The sequence below is a fragment of the Medicago truncatula genome, chromosome 5, assembly GCF_003473485.1.
Source record: "Medicago truncatula cultivar Jemalong A17 chromosome 5, MtrunA17r5.0-ANR, whole genome shotgun sequence".
Classification (NCBI taxonomy): domain Eukaryota; kingdom Viridiplantae; phylum Streptophyta; class Magnoliopsida; order Fabales; family Fabaceae; genus Medicago; species Medicago truncatula.
The window spans coordinates 12,586,977-12,614,247 of record NC_053046.1 but is presented as its reverse complement, the minus strand read 5'-3'; the positions used below and the strand labels follow the sequence as shown (position 1 = coordinate 12,614,247).

Here is a 27,271-nt window from a genome sequence, read left to right as displayed (position 1 = left end):
GCACCATAACAAACGATCCTGCGCACAGCACCTTAAAAAACAAATCACAAAGGAAAAAGCAGCAGAAAAGCAAAATGGAAAACACAGATTCCAGCTACTGGCTACGTCGCAACTTCCTCTGCCTTCTCTACCAAAACCAAAACGAACCCACCACAGTCAACATGAACCGTAACTGACGACGGTGGATCTAAGGGTCGGCGACAGAAAGAAACAAGCAAAAGACAGTGAAGCGACGAAACACAAACTGGAAACAAGATGGTGATACCTCTGTGAAGGCCGGACACACCGTCGCTTGTGTGGATCTACATCGCAGAAGAAAAAAAAATTGGATTGGCAAGGGAGAAAGGAGGTCGGTTGTCGGAAGAGGTTGGAAAAGTTAGAGAGAGATGGGAGTTGTTTTCCTAGAGAGAGATTTGTTATTAGATCTATCAATTTGAATCAAACGAACATTACAGAAAAATAAGAAAATAAAACGCCGCATGAAAATAACGAAAAAAACAATGTTATCCTAAAAAAAATATTAAGAAATATATATCCTAAAAAATCCAAAGAAATATATATATTGGAAGAGAAAATATGATGCATATGAGTGATTTCAAACAAAAAAAATTCTATATCACTCTTTGCACATAGTTATCCTAGAAGGCTAGAACCATCTTAGTATTGAGAGTTTCGAAAAAAGATAGTTGTCATCTTATCCAAATGTTTGTAATTTTTTTTGAAGAAAGCAAATGCTTGTAACTTGCGATACTCTTAATTTTATTTTGAAAAATGGAGGGCTTCTTTTAGAATTTAGAGATAAACTCAAAATGCGATGCCACTCATGTGTAAAAAAATATAACTTCGATCATGAATCATATTTCTCACAATTTAGATATATTATATGAAGTCTTTATATTTTTATTATTAAGATATAACAATAAAGTTTAAAATATATTTTATAATACGAATTAGTGAGCAAAATTTTAAAAACATTTTCATTGGAAAACAGCATGTTTTGAAAAGAATAAAAACCATACACTTTTTTTTTTACGCAATCATACACATTTATTTTATTTCATAAATTAATGTTACGTGAGTCAATATAAAAAGACTATGTTTAATTGTTTATGATATACTATATGTTTATGTAAATTTATAATATAAGATGGTGGGTTTATCTGACTTTGCATGAGATATGTTTCCTCCAATCAAAATTTTAATTCTATATAAAAACACCCAAATGGTTGCTCGGTTTCCCCAATCAACCACGTTTTATTTGTTTGTGTAGTTTTCATTTGGTTTGTTGTCTTTTCATTTTGTTCTATAGTTTGTTATCTTTATCTAAATTAAAAAATATTGTTTTGTAAGTATGCAACACAAGGCAAAAGAAAATTATACACACATATAGTGAATATGATATAATTGGATAAAATAATAATTTTTTAGTGCATGTCATTATCAAACTAATTGAAAATATGTAGTAACGTGAAGTAACGGAGAATGATAAAACGTATAACATGAATATCGCATTTCAGCTGCAAAGGATCGTCGGTTAATAAACACGCGACTACAACCACTAATGGAAGAACAATGTTATATATATAGTTCAATCGTTCAGGTGGTGGACAGGTTTAAGCTGCTAACTTATAAGTGGTTGAAGGTGAAGTATGCTACTATTCCTTTCAATAGTTCTTTCACTTTATTAGACATATGATAAACTCTGTAGTCTCCTATGCAGTTTTTTGGTGCTGGCTGTGGCCTTGTAATTATTGATGTAATACTGTGTTGACTTTGGTGTTTCTTCCTTAGCACACCTAGTGCTAGGAAGACCATTGTTGTGTTAATATATTTCATTTTAGTCTCTTCAAAATATATATATATATATATATATATATATATATATATATATATATATATATTTAAAGAATGTTATATGATATTTTTGTATTTATGTTTTTGGGAAACATATTTTTGTGTATATTTCAATTTTTGGAAAAAGAGACTCTGATAATCTGGAGTTTGGGCGAAAAATAAATAAAGTCTGAATAAAAATTATTTCATCAATAAATTGCTCCTTAATAATTCGTACTTGATGAAACTCGTTAACCACTTTGCGCTAAAATTATTGGTTTTTGGAAAACATTTTATACTCTTTTTTGGAAGGAGGAAAACATTTTATACTGTACAAGTTTGAAGCACAACATGTATGTGGTGGAGGACCAGTACAAGACCCCAACAAGTCTATGAGACTTGTCAGTATTGCTGCCCAGATGGTATAACAGTGGATCAGAAGACACTACTGCAACTTTTTCCAATGTCTCTAGTTGGAAGAGCTAAAAATTGGCGGTTGGCTTTATCAAGTGGAACCATTAAAATATGGATTAACTTTAAGATAAATTTGTAGAACGGTTCTTCTTGGACACAAATTTCAAGAAGAAGCGTGTTGAGACTTGAGATAACCAACTTTTAGAAAGAGAAGAGGAATCTCTTTATGATGCATGAGGGTGCTTTATGTTTAGCTTGAAAGGAGATGAAGTTTTTTACATAAATAAATTTTGTTAATTGCTAAGTTGAACGACAATTCATGTAGAGACGATAACTTATTACTTTATTATTTGTTATGATTTGGTGCACTTGCCAAATCGTCCATCACCAGGCCATGCAATTGATAAATCGTAAAATTAACTATTGTTTTCATATAAAGATTATCTTACAATTTTATAAAATAACTATACATGCATTTCTCATTATTTTATGATTTGATAAATCTTTGAAAAATTCCACAAAAATTAGCAGGTTTGATAAACCTAATCCACTCAAACCACAAAATCAGCCCAAACAGACATATATACAGTCCAAATATAACAAAAGTGGTCTAAAAGTAATTGAAGCAAATATGCACACCACATACACTTCTCATCAAACCCGCATACGAGCGCGAAATAAGATAGCAAATAATTTTACACTTTTAGCAAATTAGAATCAACTGTATGTGTGACTTTAGAAGTAATTATAAAAAACCTCAAACATTTATAATGATATAACAATTATGATTGTTTACATTAGTTTTTTTCTTCCCTGATTTTCATATCTCCTTTAGAATACACATTTTATAATTTTAATTTGATATTTAAATTGTATGTTAATTCATAAATTATTTCTATTTTAATTAAAAATTCATATATGGTTATTTGTTAGAATTTTCAGATCTTGTTACTTAAAATAATGATAAATTGGTATGGTAATAATTTTTTTAAAAGGATATCATAATTAGATATTTAATGTAAGAAGATATATCATAATAAGATATTTAATTTAATTTTTTTTAAAGGATTGTTTAATTTTAATTATTATCTATACATTTTCTCTTTCTCTTTATAAGTTGATTGGTCGTTATCTCTACGATATAAGCAACACGTCATTGTAACGAAACATTTATTTATAAAACAAAAATGGAAAAAGAATAATTATCGTTAAATAAAACTAGCGTCCAAACAGACACTCCTGTGCTCGTCTGTCCGTTTTTTCTACTGCGCTGATGTGTGTCATTTATAAACATTATATTAGAATAGAGAAGACAAAAGTGTACCCAAATGCATGCGACTTCCCTCCTTCATTATGTGACCAAGGATAAACTCTTACACACAAAAATGCATACAACAAAATATATAATGAGAGAAGTTCCGGTAATTGTTGTTTAGGTTTAAAGGGTAAACTGAGAAATTTACATTAAAAAATAAGGGTCAAATTGGAAAGAAAGTAGGTTACACCAAAAAGTTGTTTTGCCTTCTAGAAGGATCGGACTGATTTGTAAAATTATTGAGAAAGAAAACAAATTCAATGAATACTTAGCTAATGTTTACTGAGCAAAAAACCGTTGAACAATGAAAAGAGATTTCAAAAAACAAAAATATACACGTATGTAAGAGTATTAAAATCCGTAGAATGAATCTTGTGTGGATTTACATGCAAAAGGGAAGTGAAAATTTTGTTGAATTTCAAAGAAGGGAACACTAAATTTTTAATGTTTACCTTTTTATGTGTGAATGTGACCCACATAAAGGGTTAGTTTAGTGTTTTTGTATTTGGGTTAGAATTGGTCGTTATCTCAACAATATAAGCAATGCGTCATTGTAACGAAACATTTATTTATAAAACAAAAATGGGAAAAGAATAATTATCATTAAATAAAACTAGCGTCCAAACGGGTACTCATGTGCTCGTCTGTCCGTTTTTTCTACTGCGCTGACGTATGTCATTTATAAACACTATATTAGAATAGAGAAGACAAAAGTGTACCCAAATGCAGGCGGCTTCTCTCCTTCATTATGTGACCAATGATAAACTCTTCCACACAAAAATGCATACAACAAAATATAAAATGAGAGAAGTTCCACTAACTATTGTTTACGTTTAAAGGGTAAAATGGGAAATTTACATTAAAAAATAAGGGTAAAATTGGAAAGAAATTAGGCTACACCAAAAAGTTGTTTTGCCTTCTAGAAGGATCAAATTGATTTGTAAAATTATTGTAAAAGAAAACAAATTCAATGAATACTTAGCTAATGCTTACTCATTAAAAAACCATTGAACAATGAAATGTGATTTGAAAAAACAAAAATATACACGTTTGTAAGAGTATTAAAATCCGTAGAAGGAATCTTGCGTGGGTTTACATGCAAAAGGGAAGTGAAAATATACAAGTATTTAAATTCTGGTAAGTATAAAAAGTATATGTATTGGTACACCTTAAAATCTCATATTTTTTGGAAATCATTAAAAGTAGTTTATATACTACAGTCACACTCCTCAATCCAATGAGTGTCTTTTATAAAAGACAACCGTAAGGGTTCATTCAACGATCCAACAAGGACAGTACTTAGAAACATATTGTGGCTTACTTGATGATGGATCGAAACAAAAATAATTCGAACCCCCTGAATGAAAATTCTGGAAACGCCATTGTATGTAGCTCCCAATTTGTATAAAGGGTCAATCAAATAAAAATTTCTACTGCCGCAAGTGAGTGTCAAGGAGCACTACTTCAAGTTAAAAACAACATATAGAGTTCCAAATTTTTAACTTCTAAAAATTTGATGTTTGAGCGGTATTCATTTTATTTTTCTATTTCTTTCTCGTGTTTATAATTGAATGCACCCATCCAATACTCTACTGTCAGACACCATTGGACTTTTTCTACTGGTGAGATGGGGAGGGAGCACTTTTCCATGAGTTTAGTTAAGTCTTCATTAAACTTCAGGTCGTTGAAGTTTCCGCGATTAAAAAGACTGGACCGGATAACCTAGAGGTAGCTTTACTCCTTCAGGCTTATATGATGGATCTTAAAGCACAATTTGATGGTCCTGCTCAAGCATATGTGGTTGAAGCAAGACTTGACAAAGGACGGGGTCCATTGGTGACTACAATAGTGAAGGTAGTTTGTGGACAACATGCGGTTGAAGGATCGCAGTGGGGAAAAATAAGGTCTACTAAAGATGCAGCAGGGAGGTTAACTCAACGAGCAACTCCCGCAATGCCTGTTGAGATTGAAGGGATTCGAGGGCTGCCAATGGCTGGTGACGATGTCATTGTTGTTCATTCTGAGGAGCGAGCTAAGTTTCTTGATATGTGCATGGCACACATGACTTGCGTTTATGAATTACATGTAAGACGAGGAAAATTTGCGGCTAAGTCACCACTTGTCACTCTTTGCATTAAACTTTAAACTTAGAATTGGTAGCATCTTAGTTGATAAGATTAAGACTTTGTTTATCATGTCTTAAACAAGTCCAAGTGAAAACTTTAAAGGTGGAATGTATTAAATCTTTGATCTTCTGCAATAGACTTCAAAATCTGTATACATTCAACACTAATATCGAATCAAATTACATTTTATATAAACCATTCACACTTTTTTCCTATTACATTCTATTTTAAACTTCTAGATACCTTTATAATTCTACAAGACTATTGCATAATGATTGTCATAGTACATTGTAATACAATCCCTCTTGCAACATTATGCGATATAGAAATAGAAACAATTCGTGTATGATAATCCGCCTGCAAAAATTAAATGATATTTTTTATATGATTTACAACTCTTTTCAAATAGGAAACTCAAAGTAGAGATGGGAAAAGTAGTTTCTAATGAATATGTTCCCTAACAAATCCTCCTGCACTTATCTAACAGCCTGCAATACAGAATAATTCTAATAAATACTGCAGAGATGTTTACTTTGCATTATCTTCAATTAGCAGATTATGATCCGGTTATCAGGTCTTGGCAAGTTTATATTTTCATAACTAAATTGGAAGGGGCTGCGCGAACGCAAACCCCCACGGCAACAAATTATGATGTAGGCTCCACCACTTGGGGTAGACCTTAGGCTAGCACCCCTCCAAAGTGCAATGGAGGTCACTTGCCTAGGCCATGGGCCTTCTTGATCACCCATTGACCCCATCCAGGTAAGTGATTTGCAACGTATCACAAACTTGATTTTATACCTCATGCTTCGTGCCATTCATTCTAAACTATCCGATGTGGGACTTAAATAACATGGAAGGGATCAGTGGTTTTACACACTATTTGCTACCTCCATTTATGATCCAAGCTAAGCATGTGGCACTTGTGGAATGTGGATATCATTGTTGGAAGTTTTGGGTAAAATGAACTTGACCTTAACAATGACTAGTTATGTGTAGAAAAGCCTTCATGTCTCTCTCAAAAGCTCTTACGAAAACCAAAGAAACCTTCTGCTCCTTGATATCCTCATTCTTCTTCTAATATGTTTCTTTAGAACATGTCTTCATATGTATGGTTTTTCAATCTTCATTAAATTAACTATGAGATCACATTTTAATATATTATGCATCTTTCATATCAATGTTGTAATTTTGAGATAAAAGCACATGTTTGACCCAGTAATATTGGTCTGTGTCTTGTGTTTTGGTTGTCTGGCATCATTTGTTTCTTGACTATTGATCAATGTTATTTGTAAATATTATTGTATTCATTGCCTTGGAATTTTCACATATCACCCTATGTTTTTACTGCTTCTTTTCCCTTTCAAGTAACTATCAACAAGATGAGCAATCACCCTATGTTATATATCATGATGCAATTAAGGTTGATTCTGAGTGGAATTGCCTTTTGAGTTTTGACTCAAAAATAAAAAACAAGATGATACATTCTCTGGTACACAGATCATGAATCTAAAATTCCTAATAATCTCTGCAGAAATGTTGAACTTATTAAAGATCTCATCAATTCACTTTCTATTGTTGGAGAATGAAGCCTTAACTCATCAAATTCTGAATTGTATTTTCTCATAGCTTTGCTCTACCCTCAGCCCTCAGCCCTCAGCCACTTAAATCACCAATTCACATGGCTAAATCAATTACTAACGGCGTCAAATTTCCTAAACTCAAACTTGTATGTGTTCCATAATAAATGAATATGAAAAAAGAAACTAAGATAAACTGCAAAACTAAGACAAAGAACCTAAAAACATATAACAAGCAGAAACTATGATAACATGCAGAAACTAAGATTAACGTAAGTAGACAATTGTTATTCCTTCATACTTTTCGCACATGAAAATCCTAAAAAAGATAGCAAATCTACCAAAATATTTTGCATAGGTAGCCAAAAGATCATTATTAACATTAGCAAATCGGCAGAGCATGAGCAAACTGTAAAAGTTGAATGACTTTTACTTTGAAAAAAAATTGTAGGACTTTACCCCAAAGGGAATCCTTCCAGGAATTCTCAAAGGCTTGAGTTGGACCCAAGTCTAAGAGGGGATCAGGAAATAGTTTTCAACCAGCAATAGACACGCCTCGGTTAGAACCTCACTAGATGCGTCATTGCCCCAAGTGCAATGCAAAGATGGTTTTAAATATTGGTTAACCTGTTTTTTTATATAACCTTAAACTCGTCTAATTTCTCTTATTAGCAATGCAAGACTAGGAAAATTTGCTGATAGTTCACCACTCGTAACTCTTTTCCTTAAACTTTAATCTTAGAATCGGTAGCATTTGAGTTAATAGGGTTAAGACTTTGTTTATCATATCTTGAACAACTTTAAGTGAAAACTTCAAAGGTGGAATGCATTGGATCTTTGATCTTCTGCAGTAGACATCAACATCTGCATACATACAACATTAATATCAAATCAAATCGGATTTTTTATAAACCATCCACACTTTTTTTCTTCCAATTTACATTCTGTTTTAAATTTTTTCTAGAGACCTTTATAATTCTATAAGCCTATTACAATACAATGTAATATTAAGTCTCTCCCTAGTCCCTTTTGCCAAGTTTCAAAGAACCAAATACTAAACTACTATACAATTTTATTAAGAAAATGCTAAAGAGCGCCGACATGACCTTTCTGTTAAGGTTTTTTCTAGATTACCTTTGAAGAATGGTGGATAATTTACCCACCAACCAATGAAAATGAGCAATTTATTGATGTGGTCAAGATAGTTCATGATACCACTTAAAAATGTGAACGAAGCGGAGGTTAGGACGTGATGTGGTAGGAGAAGGATGTGTTTGTTGACCCTCGTAAGTAGTGACGACAACAGAAGAATCATCGGAAGAACGCTCCATGCGGTTTTTCACGCCGCAACTTGCCGTTGTACAACTATAGTAGCTCCTGTTTTTGTTTCAATGCGGTTACATTTACATGTCTCGCAAGTCAAAAATTATATTAATTAACTAATTAATGTCCCAAATTAAATTAATTAAATTAATTAGTGAACTACTACACTGTTTATTGTAGGACACAAGAGAATGAAAATTGAGAAATGAAATGGAAGAAAGTTTAAGATTATGTATCTATATGTATATGTATAGGACTGTTTTTCACAGCTTTTTGGCCATATTTACGCCACCTATAACCATCATCTAGGTGATCAACTTCACTCTTTGTCATGAAAGCAAATCTGGGTTCTCTTTCCTTTTCTTTGGTTTTAATCTGTGGTAAGATTTATACAAAATTACCATTAGTTAGTATATTTATGCTTCTCTCTTTTTAATAATGACACATAAAAAAAATGAAAAATTATTCATGTAATATATTGTGTGCGTTGCGCCTTTTTCCAATTATATTTTGTTTCAAATTTCTTTTAGACACCTTTGTAATTCTATAAGCATATTGCATAATGATTGTCATAGTACATTGTAATATTACGTCTCTTGCCAATCCCTCTTGCAATATTATGCGATGTAGAAATAGAAACACATTCACGTATGATAATCCGGTTGCAAAAATTAAATGATATTTTTTATATTATTTACAACTCTTTTCAAATAGGAAACTCAAAGTAGAGACTGGAAAAGTAGTTTCCAATGAATATGTTCCCTACCAAATATGGGTTCTCTTTCCTTTTTCTTTTTTTTTTGTTCTTTTTCTTTGGTTTTAATCTGTGATAAAATTTATACAAAATTACCATTAGTTAATATATTTATGCTTCTCTCTTTTTAATTATAAAAGTACTAATTACATAATTAGTAATTAAATTTAAAAATAAAATGTGTACCCAAAAAAATAATTTAACTAAATTGGAAGGGACTTGCGTGCAACAAATTATGATGTAGGCTCCACCACTTGAGTAGACCTTAGGCCAGCACCCCTCCAAAGTGCAATGGAGGTCATTGTCTTAGGCTATGAGCCTTCTTGATCACCTATTGACCCCATCCAGGTGAGTGATTTGCAATCTATCAGACACTTGTTTTTATACTTCATGCTCCATGCCATTCCCTCTAAACTATCCGATGTGGAACTTAAATAACATGAAACGGATCAGCAGTTTTATACACTATTTGCTACCTCCATTTATGATCCAAATCTTATATATAGTTTCTTTTTAAAGAAAATCTTATATATAGTTAAACATGTGGTACTTGTGGATTGCTGATATAATTGTTGGAAGTTTTGGGTAAAATCAACTTGATCTTGACAATGACTAATTTTGTGTAAAAAAAGCATTCATGTCTCTCTCAAAACTCTTACAGAAACCAAAGAAACCTTTTGCTCCTTCTCCTTGATATCATCATTTTTCTTCAATTCTGTTTTTTCTGAACAAGTATTCATATGTATGGTTTTTCAATCTTTATTAAATTAGCTTTGTGATCACATTTTCAATCTTGATTTTGTGAGAGTTAATTTAAAATCAGGTTCTGCAGAAATCGTGGCATAATGGCTGGGCAACGTGGCACAATTGGAGGTTTCAGTTTTGAGGCAAGTCACTGGATTTTTCGTGGCACGATGATGCGCTGGCAGCGAATAACAGAAATGTATTTTTGTGTACAGATTTGTTTCAAAATTTAAGCGATACTTTTACTATAAATATAGACCTTGTATCAGAGTAAACTTTGAGATAGAGGGGGCTGAAATAAGGGTTTAGAATGACAACAACAAAACTAGAGTTTGTATAGAGTTTGTCTCTTGGGAACAAACACTAAGGTTTGAGGGTTGATTCACCTTGGGAAACACTATTAGGATTGTGTCTCTTGGCTACGGGAAGAGATTGGAGTTTTGGTAGAATTAGACAAGAGACTTTTTCTTGTAACTCATTGACATCTCTTTTTGTAACGTTACTCATCTTAAAGCGAAACGGAGGGCTGCTATCTCCCCCATACTAGTTCAATTTGGACTGAACTGGGTCAATAAATTCTTTTGTGTTCTCTCTTCTCTTCTCTTCTTTTCTCTCTCGTTGTTTTCTACTTTTGGCTTGTGATTATAATTGTTTCATACACTTTATTTTGGTTGCTTGATTATTCCTTGCTCCACACATCAAATTTGTTATTGGTGTGAGTTTTCTCATCGAATTCACAACTGATTTACTTAACATAGAAAGTATTCACGACTAGGTCATATTAGATTTCCTTCCTTGGGTGACTTCAAACTATGAATTTAGTGTGAACTCATTACTTAATTTTAAGACACTTAAGCAAAAGTCATTCACTAATTCTCTTCAACGGTCTAATGTCTTAAGTGAGCTCATAATCCTCGAAGGTTTGAGAACGTAAACAAAGTACATAATTATCATTACATTATGTTTAAACTAACCAATAATTAAACGGTTAAAATAGATAGATCCATCAAAGTTACGGTTAGTAATCGTTAATACATAAATCAATTCATCAACATTCCTATATGTATAAAAAAACACTAAGAACAAGAGTAACTTAATAAAATATCAAAGTAATAAACTGAATAATTTAAAGGTACATATGATCAAACAATTACAAGGAAGATCCTCTTTCATGACCTAATCTAGAGAGAATTAACTACTCATAATTTATAAACATAAGAAAACATGAGTAAAGGATTATCGATTGATGATTCCTTGGTTATTAAATGGCTCTTGTCGCTCCTAATATGTTGAAATCGCATTTTTAAAATATATTTCCACTAACCTAAGGGTTTGGTATATATAATCGCGCTTCTCTATAATTCAAGGAAAATCGGCATGCAACACAAGTATTAATCTCAGGAGGCGAGCTATGACCAGGGTAATTATATTGTATTTCCTTCAGAATCTTGCAACGCGACCTTTGGAGCCAGCAACGCGATTCAATGCGAGGCTGATCCTAAGAGTTCTCTCTAAACTCGCAACACGCATGTGGTAGCACGCGCCGTTAGTGATGACGAGATTGAATCTTACTTATTTCTTCACTATGTGTCTTCACACCAAAACGTCTGTAACAACTATGCCTCAAGAATCAACGGTGATAAACTTGTAACAAGCACATCACAATCACAAAGTTGTCTGATTTGGGTGGATTTCCATTGTTTCAAGCATATTTTCTTGTTCTTGTCCTTTCATGACTTTCTATTGAATTCTTTACAAAACTTAACAAAAATACATTTAAACTAGCTACTTTTACTTTAAATTGACTCTAAAAAGGAACCAAAAACCCTATATGATTTATGTCATCAATGAGTCTTTTTTAAATTGACTTATCTAAAAAGGAACCAAAAACCCTATGAAAACAACTTATGCCAATTTTCATAAGATTTTTTGGCTAATTTTCAAAGGTTTTTCAATATAGGTTATAAAAACAACTTATAGCATATACAAAAACAATTTAACTTTCCTTTAAAAAAACAATTTAACTTTATTTTTATTTTTTTTTAGGAAAATTTAACTTTATTTTATCATTTACTATAAAAATAGCTTATGGAAGCTTATGCGTAAATACTTATCATAATAAGCGTTTGTGCTTTAAGCTGCAAATAAGTTGTTTATCCAAACATGTCCATATTGTATAAAGTTACTACTCTTCTAGAAACTAAAATTAGCTTTCCAAAGGGAGGATAACTTGTGTTGTGTCCTTTGATTAATCACAATCAATTGCATCATCTCTCCTACCTAAACCAATATCTCAATGAGGCAGATTCGTTATTGAACATGAAAACAAACGGGGTAGTTGCATTAGCTATGGCCTTTTGCATCTTGTCGATCTTTAACTCTTTTTTTTATAACTTGTTCCAAACGTAAACAATCTAACCTAACGTGAGGTCCGGAATCTGGACACATATATCAACTCCAATGAAAAATTATTTTAAGTTCTTAACGGATTAGCTAGCTTCTAATTTCAGCTTATATATGTTAATTCATCATTTGATGTGATAGTTGTATAATGCAAAATTTCTTTAGCCGGCGAGAAATTGTTGCGACAAGGTTGACTTATATATACGTTATAACACAAAGTCAAATGCTTAAACTATATGTATTCATTAACGATTTTAGATTTGTCACATTTTAACACGTCAAAGAAAATTACGTAAAATAATCTATAGTACGTACTTTAAGTATCAAAAGAGATATTGAAATAAATATTTAGAATATTGAATTGTAATTACAAAAATGTATTCGATACAAATAGAACAAATTCCAGTGAAGTACAAAGTCTCTATAACTATATATATAAAGAACATAAAACTATATGATTTGCAACTTTCCATATAATATGCATGTGTATGTTTTTGTTTTGTACAACAGAAAACTACAATAATTATTACATCCCATGTATAAAATTACAAATGAATCTAAACAATAATATTATAAAAGCCATAATATGAATTAATGAATCAAACTATACGAACTTCGTTGAGTATGTGTTGATGTGATTATTCTCAAAGATAATCAATTATTCCTCTACCACGAAATTTGTGACGCAGAAGTGGATGTCAAGCTGCAAAATAAAAAGAATAAATTAAAATAAAGCAAGATTTAATGGAAGACATTGTAAGTTTTTCTCTTTTCAAAAGCTACACACACATGCATGTATGTGCGTGTCTATATATATATATATATATATATATATATATATATATATATATATATATATATATATATATATATATATACCCTCATGACCATATTGTTTGCATTTTGCAAAATATAAAAGTTCATTGCTAAAAATTATAAGAAATAATTAAATTATAGTGAAGAAATTTTGGAAAAATAATACTATTAAATTTGTGATTGCTTACTCTAAAAGCTCTTTCCAGTAGGAACCACCACTTGATTCATCGTCAAGGAACTTCTCCCAATCATCAAAGATTGCATTTGAAGGTGAGTGATCGATGGACATTTGAGCTTTGTTGCGGTCATTTTCGATTTGATTGAAGATTCCAATTCTAGGAGAGGAAGCAACCAAAGCAGGAAGTAGATTTTCTTCTTGATTTACACATGAAATGCTTCTCATTTTGCTATAATCAAGATCTTGTAAACTTGATTCACCTTTTGAAATATCCTGCTTTGAAGACTCACTTTGTCCATAAGAGTATAAACTAGGGTTCATAGCATATTCTTCACCACCACTCAAACCTAATGGCTCATTAGTTTGAATTGTGTTTGTTCCATTCAAAAACAAATTGAATGGATTAAAGCTAGGGTTAATATTCCCTAAGGGGTTATAAGGATAATTTCCCATGTTACCAAATGAATTATTTGTGTTCATAATTTGCAACATATTTTGCAACAATTGCATTTTGGCTAGGTGGGTAATATCTGGTTGTAAACCAAGAGGGTTGTTGCTAAAAGTATTGCCTATATTTGACATGCCAAGTAAGTTTGAAAGACTCATGAGGTGATTGTAATCAGTTCTTGGCTTGTGAGTTTCAGGATCAATTCCCATCTTGAGAAGCTTTTTCCTTATGTTTGTGTTCCAATAATTTTTTATCTCGTTATCTGTTCGTCCTGGTAGATGAGCTGCAATCTTCGACCATCTACAAGACAAATAAAAAAAATCACATTATTTATAGCTCTCGAATGAATCAAGCTACTAAAAATAGTTGAAATATTGACAAAAATCAAAGGCAAAAAAAAAAAAATTGGTCAGCGAAAATTGACGTCTCTAACACTTAGTGATGGAATTAGAGACGAAATTATTTTTTCCGTCTCTGAAATTCCGTCGCTATCTTTAGAGTGATTTCAATATCATTTTCTACATAAGAAAAAACAAGATAAGAAATATACTTGTTTCCAAGAACTGAATGAAGGTTGATGATAACTCTTTCTTCTTCATCAGTGAATTTCCCTCTCTTGATATCAGGCCTCAAATAATTTGTCCACCTTAACCTACAACTCTTCCCACACCTATTCAAACCAGCACGTTTTGAAAGTGTTCCCCAATTTCCATGGCCATGTTTGTTGATATAATCAATCAGCTTCTCATCTTCTTCTTGTGTCCATGGCCCTTTCTTTACACCAATTTCATCACAACATGGTGACCTACCCATAATAATATTGCACAATGAATTAATGTTCCAAGACAAAACTATAGGTTATAGGAAACTTAGCATAGGTTGCATATTATGTGGGATTTTATAGGTGTAGTATGCCATCATTTTTGCTATTATTTTTTTCTTCAAGAAATTAACACGTATGAGCTGACATTTGAGGAAGAAGTGTCAAAGAAGCAACCTAGCTAGTTAGAGACTATTTTGGCATTTTTCAGCTATGGAGAGAATTTTATTTTGTTACAAAAATATTACTATGAAATTTAGTATTACTGGATTAGGTAGTGTATGTGTCGTTTAATTAAAAATAAAGGTAAGTTCATTGAAATTGTTGAAGTGTGTGCTAGCATATATGGTTTGAAAGGCTTAAAGTACTAGTTTGAATTTCATTATAGTTAATTAATATATTGTGACTTTGACCAATAATGTTTTCCTCAACATTATTTGAAGATTTTCGATACAATCAAGACATGCATGATTATGAGAGTAGCAAAAACAAAACTGCATGCCCATGAAGTGAACAAACGTACGTAGGATGTTGCAGGGTGTGACGCAGAATTTAATTATGAAACAGGAAAACTAAATTGATTTCTAACTCTGAAATAATGTTGGTTGTTCAATTAGTTTAGTGTTAGATTTTAAATAAAAGTTTGTGACAACGATCTAAATTATAACATCAAGATCTTTGTTGTTTTGCGATCACGATCATCAACTATATTATATAATGGTTTTAGACTAGTCTAAGGTCCAATCTCTTGCGAACTCACAAGTCACAACCCTCTTTTAAAGCACACTTGACCCAAAGACCAATCCACCTGGCATAAGATTCTTGAAATTTGTAACGCCTCAACGAGTTCAATGCCCTCGAACGGCTGCAAGAGCACACCATTAATGAAGGGTGTCATATGTAACGTTCCTCCCTTTACGCATCAACAGCTCCTTTCTAGGATTGTATAAATACTCTTTCTCACAACAATGCAAGGTACACAATTTCTCAACTCGTAAACCTCACACTCTTTGGTCACTTACTATCTTATACGTCAGAGTGCTCCAATCCAGATAACTTTCTCGGTCTATCCAGATCAATAATGACTTTCTTTCATATCATAGATCGACATGTGTGTGACCATAATTGTTACCCCAATTTAAAACCTTACTTTTCATAATTAAAATGAGAGATTACCAAGCCATACGTACCTTCTGCAAAGGATCTGCATCAGGTTCTACAATTTTAATAAAATGAATAAACCTGCAAGCAACATTAATAATTGCACCACTTGATCATTTGTTAATCATCTTAGACCTCAGAATTAGTCACTCTACTTTCTGGTATAGATTTTTATGGCCAACCTTAATATTCAAAGATTTGGTAAATAAAGATTTAAAAAGAAATTCTGAGTTGCTTGTTTTCTCATCAATGGTGTCACAACTTTTGTCATTTTCTTTTTATTTGCATGCATCGAATACATTGTTATTACCAACCAACCTCTGCATCATTGATAATTCTCTCAAGCATTAAGCAGTCTCCACCTGCTCCCAATCCATCAATGTTGTCTTCATTGTAGGGTTAACCTTAATCACACCTTTTTCATTCAGATTTCTCAGACGCCAACACAGTGTTTCCTCCTATGTTACATCCCATAGAACAAACTTTTTGGTAGCCATTTAAAGTCAAAGACAATGTTATAACATTATTAAAATGAAGAACTAAGATTCTCACGCAATCTAGGGGTGTTATAGTTGTGTGGTAGGAAAGATAGAGACAAAAGAAGCTAATTTATAATAGATCATGGGATGAATTTAATTACCATTCAATATTGTATCAAAAGTTAGAGAATTTAAATTACTTTACCTTTTTAATTTTATGTTAGAGAATTTAAATTACTTTACCTTTTTAATTTTATGTCTCAGCAATGACTGCATCAGTGCAGCCCCTCCAATTTCAAGTAAAGATGTTAATGTTGGAAAAAAACTTTAGCCTGAAATTTAAAATTTTAGAGTGACTGAAATAAAAAATTGATATATTTATAAGGACTAAAAACATGTTTAACACTATAATATAATATAGAGTATTTCATTTGGTTTGATAGTCTATGTAATAGCATTTGTCAACCGAAAACAATTACCATGGATGGAATAGTTGTGAAATCATTAATTCCATGTGAATAATTATGTAGTGTGGATTGTCACTCAATTTTCTTTTACAAAAGATTGTCACTTGGGTTTACGCTAAATAATTATGTATTGTGATTGTGCATTAACTCAATTGAAACCAAATTCAACATTATTGTACGTGGATATTCATGTATCAAGGAACTGCAAAACAATCCATGCAGGCACATCACACACAAACTAGGAAAAAAACTTGAATATCACAATTTGTTACAGATACAAATAACATCGTGACACGTATATAACTTTATTTATTTTTATTGTCTTAAGTCTATTGTTTGACATTTGATCACAATTAGATAATTTTGACCTCTCAAAACTAACACAACTCAAGGCTTTTTATGCTCTCCAAAGAAGGTGTGACATCATTAGCTAAAATATTTCTCAATGGGAAACTATGAATTGGTGAAATGTGTCGGCAATATTTCAACCTCTTACCTCATTTGTTTTTCAATATTTTTTTACACCTTTTCGGATAACCAACCTGAATATCATATGTAGTACTCAACAAAACATAAGTCAAAAGGCATCATGGTAATATTGAAAACAAGAAGCAAAATAACTTATAGAGTGTAGACTCTACCAAACACCTTATATGAAATTTTAAACCATTTTACTTATCAAACATGTTTGATAGTATAATATATTATGATATCTTGACATTAATTCACTCTCTTAATCATTTTTCTACACTTTATCTCTAGTGTTTAATTTTGATATACATCAACGATTAATATGGAAAATTTGATAAAAACATAATTCTTTTTCTTTTTCAATATTTATTATATATATTTTTTAAAATGCATGAAATATGAGTATCTTTGGTTGTGTTTGTGTGTACTCCTTGATGGATGTAATGTTGTAAGGGAATTGGGTGAGATCAACCAACTTGCTATCTTTTGACCTTGTTCATTATTGTTTGAATGTGTGTGCGATCTCTTCTATTTTAAGCATACATTTCTCACTAAACCCTAAATAAATTGATATTAATGGAGTAAATTTTTTTTCCTTTTAAAAAGAAACTTTTTTTTTGACAAAAAAAAAAAAAAAAGAAACTTATATAGCTGAATTAATTTTCTTATTTGATATTGAAAAGAAAAAAATTAGCAAAGTATGAACAAATAATAAAAGTTAATCTATATATAGTATTTGAGTAAATTACATTTCACTTTCCTAAAAAGATACTTGAATTACACTCATCTTCTCTCTTATGTTAAAATATACATATCTCTCCCCTCTTATCTAATATATATTAGAAAATATTTCACTCATCTTCCCTGAAAGAAGCTTGAATTACATCTCCTCTTGTATTAAAATTTACAATTTCCTCCTATAATAATTTTTTCATTTCTAATAATCTAGCAAAAAAGAAGAAATTTAACACACTACAAAGAAAAATCGTATTGTGATTCTATTTTAATATAATCAAAATTTGAATGCATGTTTTTCTCAATTAAAATTTTAATATTTTATAATAGCGTTTAATTTTATTGTGTCGTTTCATGTTCAGTAATTTTTCCCATGGATATTTTAATATAATCAACATTTCATTAACATATAATTTTCAACCCTATCATAAAATATGAAACAATTCAAAATAAAATTAAATGTGGGATTAAGGACCTATTTAAGGACATATAATTTCCTCCTATGAAACAATTTTCAACCCCTTTATATTCATGTGTAATTAATCTTTGATATAACAATTTTTTTAGTTTAAGGACCTATTTAAAAATTCTCAAATAGTTTAAGGATCTACGTTATATTAATGTCTATAATTTTATTTTATTTTATAAACAAACAAGATTTTAATATTAAAAAGGATTTTTAAGAATAACTTACATACAAACACAATTAAAATGAATTGTTAAAAATAAAAAAGAATTCCCTCAAAAGAAGAAAACAATTAAAATGAATTTGCATATATAGTTTGGATTTGACTATCCCTGTGCCTTCCTTAATGAGAAGAACAGCCGTCGATAAACTCTCCAATCAACGGTTCGTATCAGCATTTGGAATTAGCTATCCGCGTGCCCTTCGTTCCAGAGAACAACAGCCGTCGATAAACCCTCTCATCTACGGTCACAATCTTCCCTTTTCATCATCCCAAATCCCAAATTTTCACAATTCCCGCTTATTTTCACCTCCCAAAATTTCAATCTTTCCTTTATAAATTACACCAAACACTTATCTTTCTCAACGCAAATTCAAATTGAAATCAACACAAACAAACAAACCCTAATTTCTCTTTCTCTCTCTAATTTCAATTATCAATTCGCCATGGCTCGTACCAAGCAAACAGCTCGCAAATCCACCGGCGGAAAAGCACCAAGGAAGCAGCTTGCCACTAAAGCTGCCCGGAAATCTGCTCCGGCAACCGGAGGAGTCAAGAAGCCACACAGATTCCGTCCAGGAACTGTTGCACTTCGTGAGATCCGCAAGTACCAGAAGAGCACCGAGCTTCTTATAAGGAAGCTTCCATTCCAGAGGCTTGTTCGTGAAATCGCTCAAGATTTCAAAACAGATCTCCGATTCCAAAGCAGTGCTGTTTCTGCTCTTCAAGAAGCTGCTGAAGCTTATCTTGTTGGTTTGTTTGAAGATACTAATCTCTGTGCCATTCATGCTAAGAGGGTTACTATCATGCCTAAGGATATTCAACTTGCTCGCAGAATTAGAGGCGAGAGAGCTTAGATTTGGTTATCATGATCCAAGTTCTACTGGTGCTTGTGGTTCTTAGTTAGTTTTAGGTTTAATTTCTCTGTCTAACAAAAATAGGGTTCAGATTCTGGTTATGTTGTTTTTTATATTTTTATGTTGTGAAGGTTAACCCATGGTTATCTTGTGACAATGCTCTGTTCTACTGTTTCTTAATTGAATTGAATATCATTTTCCTATGTTCTTTGTTAATAATTGTCAATTTTATTTGGAACTAAATATCACATTCAAATTTTGCTAAAAAAATAATAATTCTCAAAATGTCAATAATATCCCCGTTCTCAATTGTGTGGTACATAATTTTGAAATTTGAGCTGTTGAAGTGTCCAATTGCAGCTCAGTTTCGGTTGTTTTGACATTTATTTTAGGCATTCTTTGTATTTTGATGACTATTTCCACCGATTTTCATTTACACATGTGTAGAGATAAGGGCTTAGCAATTTTATCCAATGTTTATTCATTTATCTGTACAGTTACGTCTGTAACTATCATTGATTCTGTTGTAGCTGCTTGAATTGTGGAAACATATTGGTCTTGTGCAATTGAGCAATGTACCCATTTAAATGTTAATGAATATGAAAATGAACCATACTAATTATTAGTGAAAATTGTAGAGGTGTTCTAAATTATGAATATACCACATTTTTAATAAATGAATATGAAAGTTACAGCTGAGAAAGACCACTGAACTTCTTATATACAAGACAAGGGCTACCACAAACGACTCAGTATTCATATAACTAAAGAAACAGAACTGGTTAATCATATTAAAAACAAAATTGTTAGCTGATCTCCAACTTATTACTAATTGAACATATGTTATGTGACGGAGTCATTGGATGATTTGGGGCCTGTTTATTATGGATTAAAATAAAAATGTTTTTAACATAAAATAATTTAGAGATTGTATGAAAAATCAGAATCTATTTTGTGTTTGTTTACCGTAATAAAAATCATTTTTTTTAAATAAATAATTTAGTTTGTTTGGATTCAACCATATAAAAGCGATTTTTTTATTACAAATTTAGTTCAATATTTTAAATTATATTTTCTCTCTCCTCTAAAAAAAAATCTAATTTGAAGCTGTTTTTAACAAAAAAGTGATTATTTTGTTAAAAAAAGTGATTATTTTCTCAAATGTGTCTGTTCATGAAATATTAGATTGGCCGCAATGTGAAGAGCACTTTGGTTGCCACAATAATGAATTGGTGTCTTTGCAGATGTTCTTTTTTAATCTTTGTTGAGGTAAACAACCTATCGCAGGATACAGCTCATATGTTGCAGATGAAAGTCCCTATATTCTTCCCGATTAATCTTTTGTAGCTTGTTGCATCAATGTGTAGAGAGTCATCCTACTATTGAAGCCGAAGACTAACATACATAGGTTTACTGCTAGATTGCTTTCTAACATACCATGTATTTTAATTAGTCAAGGAAATATTTCCTTTGACAAAGGGTATACCTTTATTTGATTGGGCTGCTTCACTACCTGAAATGAATTTCAGTCCTCCAATGTCTTTAATTCCAAAAGACTTATGATGAATATCTTTCATATGTTGAAATTCTAACAGATCATTTCCTACAAAGATATCATTGTCCACTTAAATGGCCAAGGCAGTGAATAATGGATCCTTGTGCTTCATAAACTATGAGTGATCTGAAAGTTTCCTGATTAAAACCATCAGTTAAGAGAGTTGAAATAAGCTTCTCATGTCATTCCCTTTGATTATACCCTTTTGCAACCTATCTTGCATTATATCTATCTACAGTTCCGTAGTGCTTTCTCTTTATCTAGAAAACCCATTTTCTTCCTATAGGAGAGACTCCTAGTGGCAAATCAACAAGCTTCTAAGTTTTATTGGATTGAAGTGTTTCCAATTCTTGTGTCAAGACTTTCTTCCAACAATCATTTCCGCTAGCTTCAGCATAAGACTTTGGTTTAGATTCAGCAGATATATACAGACTAAAATCCTGTTGCTATGATTATATGGCTGCTATATCTTCTAAGATTATTCATCGCATTCCTTTGAGGTGAACTAGTGGTATCCTCATTGTTCTAGATTTTCTTCTTGTTTGACAGACTGATGTAAATCAGTGGCAGGATCAATCAAATGTGTTGAGTTATTTTGTTCAGCAGTAGCAGGATCAATCAAATGTGCTGAATTTCTTGGTTCGGCTAGCATGGTCAATTATATTTGCTGGGTTACTTGGTTCAGCAAGGAATGGATCAAAGATAGATGGTGGCACAGAATCACTTTGTTGACTGTAACTTGGGCTACAATTTCTTGCCTCAAGTGCATTCCAAATGAATAGATTAAGATGCATTAGGATTTGGCTTATAAGGAAACACTAATTCCTCAAAATGTACGTTACATGAAACACAGAATTCTTTCTCATTGATGTCATATAAGAGGAGTCCTTTTGTTCCTGGTTTGTAACCAATAAAAATGGAATTTATAGCTATACAAATTATGCCTTTGTAAAGGACAAGACTCAATCTGTTACTAAATTTTGGGTATTAGTATTTTATACAAAATACAAATACAAAAATGATTGACATTTTATAGATAAAAAAGTTTGACACGCAAACGCAGGCCCCCACTGCAACAAATTATAATGCAGCCCCACCAGTTGGGCCTATGTGCAATTGAGGTCACTTGTCTAAGCCATGAGCCTTCATGATGTAACTCCAAGTATGGATAAAATGCAGAATTAAAACTGAGATCCAATTAGACTCTTCAAGCTCTCAAAAATTCCAAAGTTCTTCCCCATATGAGCATTAAGGGGAAAACAAAAAATGTAACATGTTTTGTTTCCCTTCTATCTATAGACATACAACTTGAGTTCATTTGCGAATTTAACCTGATTTAATCGAAAATACAAACTATGGCTTTAATCCTAATACAAGTTGAACACTAATACACCGCAGAAACAAACGAGCACTTATTGACGGAGTGAGAATCCCTTTGTCTGGATTAAACTTATCCTCTTGTTCTATAAAAATACGAAACATATTATTCTTTATCCTTTTAAGTACTGCACATCTTAAAAATAAGTATCATATACACACAATTGCATACATTTTTGAAAGGCGTTAATCAATTCAAAGTAAAATTTGCAATATTCAACAAGTATCTCGGTGAAATGATATTGAACAACTATAAAAAATACAGAGAATGCTAAATTTTTCTCATCAATGCAACCAAAACTGGGCCTCGAATCATGCTTTATATGGTTACCTGGTGCAATCACTTAAACTTCAAATCTGAAAAGTATATTAGTATACTAGAAAATATCTATAGTAGTCCAAGTTGGATGAACGTTATAACTCGTGTGTGATTTTTTTCAGTCTCTTTAATTTTCAAAACGTACACACTTCATTTGTAATATTGATTTATCATTTGTTTTCTAATCTACTAACTTAATCCAAGTTTAATACTTTTACTAATAAATTTTTATTAGATTACAATTCAAACCTCCATTTCTTGTGATATTATTTAACTTCGTAAACAAATCCTAGAAGATTTGAAGTTACAATGTGAAGGCCTTATGAAATTATTGTGACAATAATTCGGCCATTAGTATTGCACATAATCCTTCAGCATGACATGACAAAACACATTGATAATTTGAGATTGACCGGCATTTCATTAAAGAGAAGTTGATAAAGGGCTTATCAAATGCAAAACTTAATCAACTTACTTGCGAACTGTGAATGATAGATATTCATTTACAACTTTGAGGGGGAATGTTGTAAATAAAGTGCTCACATGGTAATATGTTTAGTTACTTTTTTTCTTCATATGTGGCTGGTTAGGTAAAACCGTTAATCTTAGATTATTAAAGTAAACTCTTGTATCATTTTGAATTACTATTGAAATATATTCAATTTTCTACACTTTTTAAGCTAGAAAGCTTTAATTAGGATAAGGTAGTAGAGGAGGCTAAAGTTCTCTCTTGGAAAATCCTTAAATCAAGGCAGGGACGGATTTACGTGTAAGGGTATGTGAGCAAGTGCCCCACTATGAATCATGATATCAGTTTTTGTTTATAAGCATTTCATAACTATTTATTATTATACCCATTTAAAAAAAAACTATTGATTATTATAATTTATACCTGTTGAAGGAATGTTGGCTTGACTTTACCTTACCGAACCAATATATAAGTAACAAAGCAAATTATTATATATTTTCATGCCACAATATATATTTAATTTTTCTCTAATGAACCCGTTGGATTGTCTGGGTGTGTATAGCAGAGATCAGGAGTTGCACTTTTTATTAAGTTTTTTTTTTTTTTCTTTTTCTAAAAGGATATTTATTAAGTTATTCCATCATTTTTGTGACTCTGTTTTGTCAGGGAACGGTTTAATTTTTCCTGCTATATCTGATGCGAGTGTGTGGTTGAAAACTTGAATGCTCCTTAATGGCCGAAAGGACGTGTGGAAATTGGTAGCCACCGTCTCCACTGCCTCGTGGGTTTCGATAACCACGGGTGTCGCGTTAAGATAGAAATTTGGATTTTAGTTCCTACAAAATAAAATGAAATGTTTTCGTCATTTTAAATTTTTTTGTTTTAGTTTTGATCTTTAATAGATATAATTTTGATGTTTTTTAAACATAATATAAATATATAAAGGTCTTTAAAAAAAAAAACGAAATAATATAATATATCTTGATCATAAAAGTAATTTTGACTTTCATATGAACATAAATAGGTCATTAAAGATCAAAAACAATATTTTTTTTTTGTGAGGATGAAACACTCTATTATATTTTTTAGGGATTAAAATCAAAATTCATTATATTTATAGAGACAAAAAACTTATTTAACTTTTTAATATATTTACTTATTAAAATAGTTGACTAAAAAACTACTATTTTAAGTCATAGTATTTTGACTAAAAAATGCACGATCAACGACAGTTCAAAATTCCATATATTGAGTATCAAATTTTAAAATTGAGTATTCCTAGGACTAAAATATCTGTTACAGATTCAATAAATTTTGCCAATATAATATCTGTTACTGAACAATATAAAACACCAAAGAAGATATGGTTGATAGAGATAGACAAAAAAATATATCAGAAATGGAAGGTGTTGAAGTTGATCGACCATTAAAAATTCACTTCATTCCATATTTAGCATCTGGACATATGATCCCTCTTTGTGATATAGCAACTTTGTTTGCATCACATGGCCAACAAGTCACAATCATCACCACTCCCTCCAATGTTGAAACCCTTACCAAATCTCTCCCATCCATCCTCACCCTTCACACTGTCGACTTCCCCTCCGAACAAGTCGACCTCCCTAAAGGCATTGAATCTATGTCCTCCACCACTGACCCCATTACCTCTTGGAAAATTCACAATGGTGCAATGCTCCTCCATGGACCCATTGATGATTTTGTTGTGAATAATCCACCTGATTGTATCATTGCCGACTCTTCTTACTCATGGGGTAATGACTTGGCTCGTAAGCTACAAGTACCCAATTTCACATTCAATGGATCCTCTCTTTTTGCTGTCTCCCTCATGGAATCCCTTAGAAAAAACAATTTGCTTCATACCAATTCTGATTCTGATTCGGATTCAAGTTCGTATGTCGTTCCAAATTTTCCTCATCGTATCACCATGTGCAGTAAACCGTCAAAGGTTCTCAGCAAATTCATAGGATTGATGCTTGACACAGTGTTCAAAAGTACAGGCTACATTATCAACAACTTTGTTGAACTTGATGGAGAAGAGTGTGTCCAACACTACGAGAAAACCACGGGTCACAAGGCTTGGCATCTTGGTCCAACTTCTTTTATTCAGAAAAACATTCAAGAGAAAGCAGGGAGGGGAAATGAGGGTGCTGCGAGCGAGCACGAGTCCCTTAGCTGGCTCAACTCACAGCAAGTTAACTCAGTGGTGTACATATGTTTTGGAAGCATAAATCATTTCTTTGACAAACAACTATATGAGATTGCATGTGCAGTAGAAGGAATGGGTCACCCATTCATATGGGTTGTTCCTGAGAAGAGAGGGAAAGAAGATGAGACTGAAGAAGAGAAAGAAAAGTGGATGCCGAAGGGATTTGAGGAGAGAAACATTGGAAAAAAGGGTTTGATCATTAGGGGTTGGGCCCCACAGGTTAAGATATTGAGCCACCCTGCGGTGGGGGGATTTATGACACATTGTGGGGGAAACTCAATTGTAGAGGCTGTTGGTGCGGGAGTTCCAATGATAACGTGGCCGTGTCATGGAGATCACTTATTCAACGAGAAACTAATAACACAGGTCCGAGGAATTGGAGTAGAAGTAGGTGCAACAGAATGGTGTACAAATGGTAATGGGGAGAGAAAGAAGTTGGTTGGCAGAGATGGCATAGAGAAGGCTATGAGGAGATTGATGGATGGTGGTTATGAAGCTGAAAATATGAGACTACGTGCACGAGAGATTGGAGAGAAGGCTAGACGAGCTGTTCAAGAAGGTGGTTCCTCTCATAATAATTTGTTATCTTTGATCGACGAAATTAAAAGATTTAGAGACTGCAAGCCACATGATTAATTAAAGGAGTATTGCATGTGTTTTCTGAATTTATCCTAATAACGTCGTTGTTTCGTTAAGAAGAAGTGTGAATGCTATGGATTCGGTTGATGAATTTCAAGTCTGATTTGAGGTGGTCGGTGCTATCGGTTTTCTGGTTCGGTGTTGCTGCATCAATTGGTTTCTCGCAGCAATTGCGGAGGTGGCTCTTGTTCTCAGATAATTGAAGCTAGTTTGCTGCTATTGCCTTGTTTTGCTTGGGGCAGGGAGCGCCGATGTTTTCTGGACTTGACTGGTAGCTGTAGTCTCGTGAATGTTGTCGTGTTGTTGTTCATTGAGGTTGTAGTCATCTAGTATCTTACGTGGTTGTGTCATTGCTTCATCTTTAGTTTTGTAGTCTGATGTAATTGTGGTAGTAGTATTCATGCCTGTGTTTCCATTGTTTGTGTGTAGCTATCATCTTTCTGCTCTTAATGTGTTTATACATTGAGCAAGCCACCACTTTATCAAACTTTTGTATCTTTCTTTTTGATCTATCTTTTAATAAGGTCTACTTGTTTCCAATTCTTGTGTTTAACTTTCTTCCAACAATCATTTAAGCTTGCTTCAACATAAGATTTTGGTTTAGATTCAGCAGATATATACAGACTAAAATCCTGTTGCAATGATGAGAGGTTAGCATAAGAAATATATTTTTTAGAATAGGGACTACTTATCTGTTGACCCCCTTCTTATTATTCTGACAGATATAATCTTCTAGATCAGGAGGATTTTTGATATGGCTAGCTATATCTTCTAAGATTCATCGCGTTCCTTTGAGGTGGACTAGTGGTATCCTCATTCTGCATGTCTAGATTTTCTTCTTGTTTGACAGACTGATGTATATCAGTGGCTATGGCAGGATCAATTAAATGTGCTGAATTACTTGGTTCAGCTAGCAGGGTCAATTATATTTATTGGTTTACTTGGTTCAGAAAGGATAGGATCAAAGATAGATGGTGGCACAGAATCACCTTGTTGACTGTCACCTGGGCTACAATTTCTTGCCTCAGTGCATTCCAAATGAATAGATGAAGATGCATTAGGATTTGGCTTATAA

General features: G+C 32.3%; 3 protein-coding genes, 2 non-coding genes and 1 pseudogene across 5 annotated transcripts; 2 read left to right on the top strand and 4 right to left on the bottom strand.

Moving 5' to 3' along the window:
• Nucleotides 1-6,296: 6,296 nt before the first annotated feature.
• On the bottom strand, nucleotides 6,297-6,458 carry LOC112422295 (U1 spliceosomal RNA). The gene has a single exon (XR_003012663.1). It is a non-coding gene; the product is annotated as a U1 spliceosomal RNA (small nuclear RNA).
• Nucleotides 6,459-7,719: 1,261 nt separating this feature from the next.
• Nucleotides 7,720-7,870, bottom strand: LOC112422333 (U4 spliceosomal RNA). The gene has a single exon (XR_003012697.1). It is a non-coding gene; the product is annotated as a U4 spliceosomal RNA (small nuclear RNA).
• A 1,685-nt stretch (nucleotides 7,871-9,555) lies between these two features.
• On the bottom strand, nucleotides 9,556-9,701 carry LOC112422317 (uncharacterized; annotated as a pseudogene).
• Nucleotides 9,702-12,813: 3,112 nt separating this feature from the next.
• On the bottom strand, nucleotides 12,814-15,010 carry LOC11429417 (transcription factor MYB41). Its single transcript, XM_003612810.3, has 3 exons — nucleotides 14,485-15,010; nucleotides 13,497-14,234; nucleotides 12,814-13,195 (listed from the first exon to the last, which is right to left on the bottom strand). The coding sequence occupies exons 1-3, from the start codon at nucleotides 14,745-14,747 to the stop codon at nucleotides 13,159-13,161; spliced, it is 1,038 nt and encodes a 345-aa protein (XP_003612858.2). The 5' UTR covers nucleotides 14,748-15,010; the 3' UTR covers nucleotides 12,814-13,158.
• A 4,102-nt stretch (nucleotides 15,011-19,112) lies between these two features.
• LOC11430980 (histone H3.2) lies at nucleotides 19,113-19,826 on the top strand. The gene has a single exon (XM_003612808.4). The coding sequence runs from the start codon at nucleotides 19,200-19,202 to the stop codon at nucleotides 19,608-19,610; it is 411 nt and encodes a 136-aa protein (XP_003612856.1). The 5' UTR covers nucleotides 19,113-19,199; the 3' UTR covers nucleotides 19,611-19,826.
• Nucleotides 19,827-24,609: 4,783 nt separating this feature from the next.
• Nucleotides 24,610-26,736, top strand: LOC11430979 (UDP-glucose flavonoid 3-O-glucosyltransferase 7). Its single transcript, XM_003612806.3, has one exon. It carries the CDS (start codon nucleotides 24,694-24,696, stop codon nucleotides 26,191-26,193), a length of 1,500 nt encoding a protein of 499 aa, XP_003612854.2. The 5' UTR covers nucleotides 24,610-24,693; the 3' UTR covers nucleotides 26,194-26,736.
• The last annotated feature ends 535 nt before the right edge of the window (nucleotides 26,737-27,271 follow it).